The sequence below is a fragment of the Heteronotia binoei genome, unplaced genomic scaffold (assembly GCF_032191835.1).
Source record: "Heteronotia binoei isolate CCM8104 ecotype False Entrance Well unplaced genomic scaffold, APGP_CSIRO_Hbin_v1 ptg001387l, whole genome shotgun sequence".
NCBI lineage: Eukaryota > Metazoa > Chordata > Lepidosauria > Squamata > Gekkonidae > Heteronotia > Heteronotia binoei.
The window spans coordinates 1-8,828 of NW_026800255.1; the positions used below are offsets into that span (position 1 = coordinate 1).

Genomic DNA, 8,828 nt, shown 5'->3' on the forward strand with positions numbered 1-8,828 from the left:
CTGGTAGATCCAGGTTGATTCCCCAGCTCGCTCCAGGTTTGCAGCTGCTGGAATGCCTTGGTCAGCCAGAGCTCTTTAATCTGGGAGATCCGGGTTGGATTCTCCCCTCCTCCACTCGCAGCTGCTGGAATGGCCTTGGTCAGCCAGAGCTCTCTTAACTGGGAGAACCGGGTTTGATTCCCCTCCCTCCACTTGCACCTGCTGGAATGGCCTTGGGTCAGCCAGAGCTCTCTTTATCTGGGAGAACAGGTTTGATTCCCCACTCCTCCACTTGCAGCTGCTGGAATGGCCTTGGGTCAGCCAGAGCTCTCTTATCTGGGAGAACTGGGCTTGATTCTCCACTTGCACCTGCTGGAATGGCCTTGCGTCAGCCATAGCTCTCTTATCTGGGAGAACCGGGTTTGATTCCCCACTCCTCCACTTGCAGCTGCTGGAATGGCTTGCGTCAGCCAGAGCTCTCTTATCTGGGAGAACCGGGTTGGATTCCCCACTCCTCCACTTGCAGCTGCTGGAATGGCCTTGGGTCAGCCAGAGCTCTGGCAGAGGTTGTCCTTGAAAGGCAGCTACTGTGAGAGCCCTCTCAGCCCCACCCACCTCACAGGGTGTCTGTTGTGGAGGAGGAAGATGAAGGGAATTGTGAGACGCTCTGAGATTTGAAGTGGAGGGTAAGATATAAATCCAATATCTTCTTCTCTTTCTTCTTATTTGGGAGAACCTGGTTTGATACCCCACTCCTTCACTTTCAGCTGCTGGAATGGCCTTGGCTCAGCCAGAGCTCTCTTATCTGGGAGAACCGGGTTTGATTCCCCACTCCTCCACTTGCACCTGCTGGAATGGCCTTGGGTCAGCCAGAGCTCTCTTTATCTGGGAGAACCGGGTTTGATTCCCCACTCCTCCACTTGCAGCTGCTGGAATGGCCTTGGGTCAGCCAGAGCTCTCTTATCTGGGAGAACTGGGCTTGATTCTCCACTTGCACCTGCTGGAATGGCCTTGCGTCAGCCATAGCTCTCTTATCTGGGAGAACGGGTTTGATTCCCCACTCCTCCACTTGCAGCTGCTGGAATGGCCTTGCATCAGCCAGAGCTCTCTTATCTGGGAGAACCGGGTTGGATTCCCCACTCCTCCACTTGCAGCTGCTGGAATGGCCTTGGGTTCAGCCAGAGCTCTGGCAGAGGTTGTCCTTGAAAGGGCAGCTACTGTGAGAGCCCTCTCAGCCCCACCCACCTCACAGGGTGTCTGTTGTGGAGGAGGAAGATGAAGGAGATTGTGAGACGCTCTGAGATTTGAAGTGGAGGGTAAGATATAAATCCAATATCTTCTTCTCTTTCTTCTTATTTGGGAGAACCTGGTTTGATACCCCACTCCTTCACTTTCAGCTGCTGGAATGGCCTTGGGTCAGCCATAGCTCTCATAGAGGTTGTCCTTGAAAGGGCAGCTTCTGTCAGAGCTCTCTCAGCCCCACCCACCTCACAGGGTGTCTGTTGTGAACAAAGGAGATAAAGGGGACTGTGAGCTGCTCTGAGTCTCTGGTTCAGAGAGAAGGGCAGGGTATAAATCTGCAGTCTTCTTCTTCACTGTCTAACTCTTATGCTTTATTCTTCATATCACTGTTATACTTACATAGTTTACCATTTATTTGATTTACATCCCACCCCCCCTGCCAAAGCAGGCTCAAGGTGGCTCACAATTCTTAATAATAAAAGCAACATCAATAGAGAAACATTAGGCTACATTAACTATAAGAACATAAGAGAAACAATGTTGGGGAGGGACGGTGGCTCAGTGGCAGAGCCTCTGCTTGGTAAGCAGAAGGTCCCAGGTTCAATCCCCGGCATCTCAACTAAAAAGGGTCAGGCAAGCAGGTGTGAAAAATCTCAGCCTGAGACCCTGGAGAGCCGCTGCCAGTCTGAATAGACAAGACTGACTTTGATGGACCGAGGGGGGTCTGATTCAGTAGAAGGCAGCTTCAGATGTAGATGGAGAGAGAGAGAGAGAGAGAGAGAGAGAGAGAGAGAGAGAGAGAGAGAGAGAGAGAGAGAGGAGGGAGAGTGTGGTAGAGCCTCTGCTTGGTAAGCAGAAGGTCCCAGGTTCAATCCCCGGCATCTCCAACTAAAAAGGGTCCAGGCAAGTAGGCATGAAAAACTCAGCTTGAGACTCTGGAGAGCCGCTGCCAGTCTGAGTAGACAAGACTGACTTTGATGGACTGAGGGGGTCTGATTCAGTATAAGACAACTTCATATGTTCATGTTGGATCAGGCCAATGTCCATCCAGTCCAACACTCTGTGTCACACAGTGGCCAAAAAAGAAAAAACAAACCCCAAACCCAAGTGTTCTTATGTGTGACACAGAGTGTTGGATTGGATGGGCCATTGGCCTGATCCAGCATGGCTTCTCTTCTGTTCTTATGTCTTGGGCAGTGATGCTCTGTCTTCTTGGTGCTTGGGGGGCACAGTGGGAGGGCTTAAGAACATAAGAGAAGCCATGTTGGATCAGGCCAATGGCCCATCTAGTCCAACAATCTGTGTCACGCAGTGGCCACAAAAAAACCCCTCAAGTGCTATGAGGAGGTTCACAAGTGGGTCTAGAAGCCCTTCCACTTTGCCCCCCCCTTTCCCAGCACCAAGAATACAGAGCATCACTGCACCAGACAGTTCCAACAATACGCTGTGGCTAACAACCACTGATGGGCCTCTGCTCCATATTTTAGCGGGACTGAATAAGGTCTTGCAAGGCTCTGGCGTCTTCTGGGAGTTGATTCCGCCAGTCAGGGGTGCTGAGAGAGAGATGTCTTGCTGTCAAGTGCCTTGCCATTCTAGGGCTGATGTGGGAAAGAGTTCTGATGCTGGGCTAAACTGGGCGAAAACCTAAAATGAATTTTAATGGGGATAAATGTAAAGTTCTGCAATCGAAGGAAGAAAATCCCATGCATAGTTATAGGATGGGAAAGACTTGTCTTAGGAGTAGTCTGTGCGAAAAGGATCTCGGGGTCTTAGTGGATCATACGCCGAACATGAGTCAACAGTGTGATGCGGTGGCTAAAAAGGCAAATGCAATTTGGGCTGTATCCACAGAAGTCTAGTGTCCAGATCACGTGATGTGATGGCGTCGATTTACTCTGCTCTGGTAAGACCTCCCCTGGAGTCTTGTGTTCAGTTTTGGGCACCACATATTAAGAAGGATGTAGACAAGCTGGAATGGGTACAGAGGAGGGCAATGAAGATGGTGGGGGGGGTCTGGAGACCAAGTCCTATGAGGAAAGGTTGAAGGAGCTGGGCATGTTTAGCCTGGAGAGGAGGCAGCTGAGAGGTGATAGGATCACCATCTTCAGGTCCTTGAAGGGCTGTCCTAGAGAGGATGAGGGGTCTGGAGACAAGTCCTATGAGGAAAGGTTGAAGGAGCTGGGATGTTTAGCCTGGAGAGGAGGCGGCTGAGAGGTGATAGGATCACCATCTTCAAGTACTTGAAGGGCTGTCATAGAGGATGGGGATGGGTAGAGTTGTTTCTGTGCCCGAAGGACTTGAAGGTATGGCAGATGAGGTCCACGTGGCAGATGAGGTTCAATGTGGCCAAGTGTGCAAAGTGATGCACATTGGGGCCAAAAATCCCAGTGGCAAATACAAGTTGATGGGGTGTGAACTGGCAGAGACAGACCAAGAGAGAGATCTTGGGTTGTGGTAGATAACTCACTGTGTACAATTCTGTCACCGCACCTCAAAACGGATATTATAGCATTGGAAAAAGTGCAGAAAAGGGCAACTAGAATGATTAAAGGGCTGAAACACTTTCCCTAGGAAGAAAGGTCAAAACGCTTGGGGCTCTTTAGCTTGGAGAAACGTCGCCTGCGGGGTGACATGAGAGAAGTTTACAAGATTATGCAGGGGATGGAGAAAGTAGAGAAAGAAGTCCTTTTCTCCCTTTCTCACAATACAAGAACTCGTGGGCATTCAGTGAAATTGCTGAGCAGACAGGTTAAAACAGATAAAAGAAAGTCCTTCTTCACCCAAAGGGTGATTAACATGTGGAACTCACTGCCACAGGAGGTGGTGGCAGCTACAAGCATAGCCAGCTTCAAGAGGGGATTGGATAAAAATATGGAGCAGAGGTCCATCAGTGGCTATTAGCCACAGTGTGTGTGTGTGTATATATATATATATTTGACCACTGTGTGACACAGAGTGTTGGACTGGATGGGCCATTGGACTGACACAACATGGCTTCTCTTATGCTCTTAAGGGCTGCCATATAGAAGATGGTGTGGAATTGTTTTCTGTGGCCCCAGAAGGTAGGACCAGAACCAGTGGTTTGAAATTAAATCAAACGAGTTTCCGGCTCAACATTAGGAAGAACTTCCTGACCGTTAGAGTGATTCCTCAGTGGAACAGGCTTCCTTGGGAGGTGGTGCGCTGTCCTTCCTTGGAGGTTCAAACAGAGGCTAGATGGGCATCTGACAGCAATGAGGATCCTGTGAATTTAGGGGGAGGTGTTCGTGAGTTTCCTGCATTGTGCAGGGGGTTGGACTAGATGACCCGGGCGGTCCCTTCCAACTCTAGGATTCTATTCTATTCTATCCGAAGTCTTGCCTCCCTCAGCTCAGGGATCAATAACCAATTTTCAGCTCCTGATCAAAGTACCCTCTGGGGAACATGTGGACTTAGACAAAGAAGAAGAGAGAGAGCCAGTTTGGTGTAGCGGTTAAGTGTGCGGACTCTTATCTGGGAGAGCCGGGTTTGATTCCCCACTCCTCCACTTGCACCTGCTAGCATGGCCTTGGGTCAGCCATAGCTCTGGTTGGAGTTGTCCTTGAAAGGGCAGCTGCTGTGAGAGCCCTCTCCAGCCCCACCCACCTCACAGGGTGTCTGTTGTGGGGGAGGAAGGTAAAGGAGATTGTAGGTTGCTCTGAGACTCTGTCCTTGAAAGGGCAGCTTCTGGGAGAGCTCCCTCAGCCCCACCCACCTCACAGGGTGTCTGTTGTAAGGGAGGAAGGTAAAGGAGATTGTGAGCTGCTCTGAGACTCTTCGGAGTGAAGGGCAGGATATAAATCCAATATCTTCTTCTTCTTCAGTCACTTTTTTAACAATGGACCTTTTCATATAAGAAATAAAATATTATCCAATATAAAAATAACAAAACACCCAAACTATAAATAGATAACTAGACCACTCTATAAATACTAAATAAGAATGTCCTAATAATCCTTAGCATTGTTTTAAATTCATTCCACTCCCTAACCTCTCATGAAGCATCATACCATGCAGTTTAAAATTAAAATAGTTTGACTTGTAGTATTCTTCTGCCTCAGGGCCCAAATATGTCTGTGACCATCTTCTGTCTCCATTTGGTTGCAATTTCTGTAGAGAGATGAACAGATATTTGATGCAACAACCATGTTGTGGGTGAACCTTTATGAAGGGGGAATTAATTCTATAAACCTTCATCTACACCCCTCCCCCCACCCCAGTTAAAGTTCCCAGAGTTATGCAGGAACACTAATGCAGCAGGCAGAGCTGAAGGGCTGGTTCAACCCACATTTTGCTCATGATGCCTTCTTTCAGAGAGAGCCAGTTTGGTGTAGTGGTTAAGTGCACAGACTCTTATTTGGGAGAACAGGGTTTGATTCCCCACTCCTCCACTGGCAGCTGCTGGAATGGCCTTGGGTCAGCCAGAGCTCTCTTATCTGGGAGAACCGGGTTGGATTCCCCACTCCTCCACTTGCAGCTGCTGGAATGGCCTTGGGTCAGCCAGAGCTCTCTTATCTGGGAGAACCGGGTTGGATTCCCCACTCCTCCACTTGCAGCTGCTGGAATGGCCTTGGGTCAGCTAGAGCTCTCTTATCTGGGAGAACCGGGTTTGATTCCCCACTCCTCCACTTGCAGCTGCTGGAATGGCCTTGGGTCAGCCATAGCTCTCTTCTGTGGGAGAAGCGGGTTTGATCCCCCACTCCTCCACCTGCACTTGCTGGAATGGCCTTGGGTCAGCCAGAGCTCTCGTGGGAGTCGTCCTTGAAAGGGTAGCTGCTGTGAGAGCTCTCTTGGCCCCACCTACCTCACAGGATGTCTGTGGTGGGGAGGGAAGGAAAAGGAGATTGTGAGCTGCTCTGAGACTCTGAGATTCAGAGTACAAGGCAGGATATAAATCCAATTTCTTCTTCTTCTTCTTCTTCTCCTCCTTCTCGTTCTTCTTCTTCTATTTCTTCTGCTTCTTCTGCTTCTTCTCTTTCTTCTTCTTTTTCCTTGCTGTCTCCACAGGGGAAACTCTGGAGAGGATCCTTTGCCCACCATGGCGGCTGGCAATCACACACCCTTCAAAATAGTCAAGTGTATCCTGGTTGGTGTTCAAGGCATGGAAGATGCTCACGCCTGGCTGTCCATCCCCTTCTGCTCCATGTTCACCCTCGCCCTCCTGAGGAACAGCCTGCTGGTGCAGTGCTGAAGTGCACAAACTCTTATCTGGGAGAACCGGGTTTGATCCCCCACTCCTCCACTTGCAGCTGCTGGAATGGTCTTGGGTCGGCCAGAGTTCTAGTGGGAGTCGTCCTTGAAAGGATAGCTGCTGTGAGAGCCCTCTCAGCCCCACCTACCTCACAGGATGTCTGTGGTGCGGAGGGAAGATAAAGGAGATTGTGAGCTGCTCTGAGGTTCCAGAGTACAAGGCAGGATATAAATCCAATTTCTTCTTCTCCTCCTCCTTCTCCTTCTTCTCCTCCTTCTTCTTTTCCCTTGCTGTTTCTACAGAGGAAGCTCTGGAGAGGATCCTTTGCCCACATGGCGACTGCCAATCACACGCGCTTCAAAATAGTCAAGTGTATCCTGCTTGGTGTTCAGGGCATGGAAGATGCTCACGCCTGGCTGTCCATCCCCTTCTGCTCCATGTTCATCCTCGCCCTCCTGGGCAACGGTCTCCTTCTCTTCATCGTCATCAAGGAGCGCAGCCTCCACCAGCCCATGTTCTTCTTCCTGGCCATGTTGGCCTCTTCCGACCTTGTGCTCTCCACCACCACCATGCCCAAAACCCTCAGCATCTTCTGGTTCAGTGACAAGGAGATTGCCTTCGAGGCCTGCGTCACTCAGATGTTCATCATCCACTTCCTTTTCGTAGCCGAGTCGGCCATCTTGCTAGCTATGGCATACGACCGGTACGTTGCCATCTGCAACCCGCTGCAGTACAGCACTCTGCTGACCCACTCGTGGATAGTGAAGATTGGCGTGGCGGCCGCAGTCCGAGCTTTCTTTCTGATGGCTCCTGTCACCTTCCTCCTGCTGAGGTTGCCTTTCTGTGGTCCCAATGTCATCTCCCACACGTTTTGCGAGCACATTGGAATCGTCCGGCTGGCCTGCGCAGACATTACGCTCAACATCTGGTTTGGCCTAACACTGATTCTCTTAACCACTGGAGTAGATACCATTTTCATTGCCATCTCCTATGTACTGATCCTGCGCACCGTCTTCCGGCTCCCGTCCAACGACGCTCGGGCCAAAGCACTGGGCACCTGTGGCTCTCACCTGTGTGTCATTTTGATGTTTTATGTCCCGGCCTTTTTCTCAATCTTTGTCTACAGATTTGCTGTGAACAGCATCCCCCGCCCGGTCCACATCCTGCTGGCTAACCTCTTTGCCATCGTGCCCCCCATGCTAAACCCCATTGTCTATGGGGTGAAAAACAGGCAGCTTCGGGATCGGGTGGCGTTAGTGTTTCTGCCGGCTAGGAAATAACACCGGTGGGCTGAGCCTGCAGTCCAATTTACTGCAGAGTAGCCCCATTACAACTCTTCCAGAGCAAGGGGTCTTAGTGGATCATACGCTGAACATGAGTCAACAGTGCGATGCGGTGGCTAAAAAGGCAAATGCAATTTTGGGCTCTACCAACAGAAGTCTAGTGTCCAGATCACGTGAAGTGATGGTATCGCTTTACTCTGCTCTGGTAAGACCTCACCTGGAGTATTGTGTTCAGCTTTGGGCACCTCATTTTAAGAAGGATCTAGACAAGCTGGAAGGGGTCCAGAGGAGGGTGACGAAGATGGTGAGGGGTCTGGAGACCACGTCCTATGAGGAAAGGTTGAAGGAGTTGGGCATGTTTATCCTGGAGAGGAGGCGTCTGGGAGGTGATGGGATCACCATCTTCAAGTCCTTGACGGGCTGTCATAGAGAGGAGGGTGTGGAATTGTTTTCTGTGGTCCCAGAAGGTAGAAAGAGAACCAATGGGTTGAAATTAAATCAAAAGAGTTTCCGGCTCAACATGAGGAAGAACTTCCTGACCGTTAGAGCGGTTCCTCAGTGGAGCAGGCTTCCTCCTTGGGAAGTGGTGGGCTCTCCTTCCTTGGAGGTTTTTCAACAGAGGCTGGATGGCCATCTGACAGCAATGAGGATCCCGTGAATTTAGGGGGAGGTGTTGGTGTTGGTGCATTGTGCAGGGGGTTGGACTAGATGACCAGGAGGTCCCTTCCAACTCTAGGATTGTAGGATTCTTTGGGGGCCTCCCTCCCATCCAGGCACTAAGCTGTTGCGCTTCCCCACCTCTGGCCTTCCCTGGGGGTCTCCCCCCCAGTCCCCTCCCTCAGGCCTAGCCTCCAAGGCCAGCTCTGCCGCTGAGCTGCCAGATCTGAGGCGACAGGCAGGGGTCCAGGCACCGCAGGGCAGGGCAGGTCAGGAGAGGCGGCCTCGCGCTGCCTGGGGTCCCGGGGCTTCTTCCAGGGCAGCCTCCCGTCCCCTCCCGTTCCAGGCAGCCCTCCCAGGCCCAAGCGCCAGGGCGGCTTGGTTCGGTTGCCAGGAATCTCCCGGAATGCGGGGCGGGAGACGCTCCAGTTAATCTTTAACGTGTCCCGCCAGGCCAA

The 8,828-nt window shown here is 51.1% G+C and overlaps 1 protein-coding gene across 1 annotated transcript; it reads left to right on the forward strand.

Annotated features, from left to right (window-relative positions):
• Positions 1–6,762: 6,762 nt before the first annotated feature.
• On the forward strand, positions 6,763–7,710 carry LOC132591049 (olfactory receptor 52Z1P-like). The gene has a single exon (XM_060263928.1). It carries the CDS (start codon positions 6,763–6,765, stop codon positions 7,708–7,710), a length of 948 nt encoding a protein of 315 aa, XP_060119911.1.
• The last annotated feature ends 1,118 nt before the right edge of the window (positions 7,711–8,828 follow it).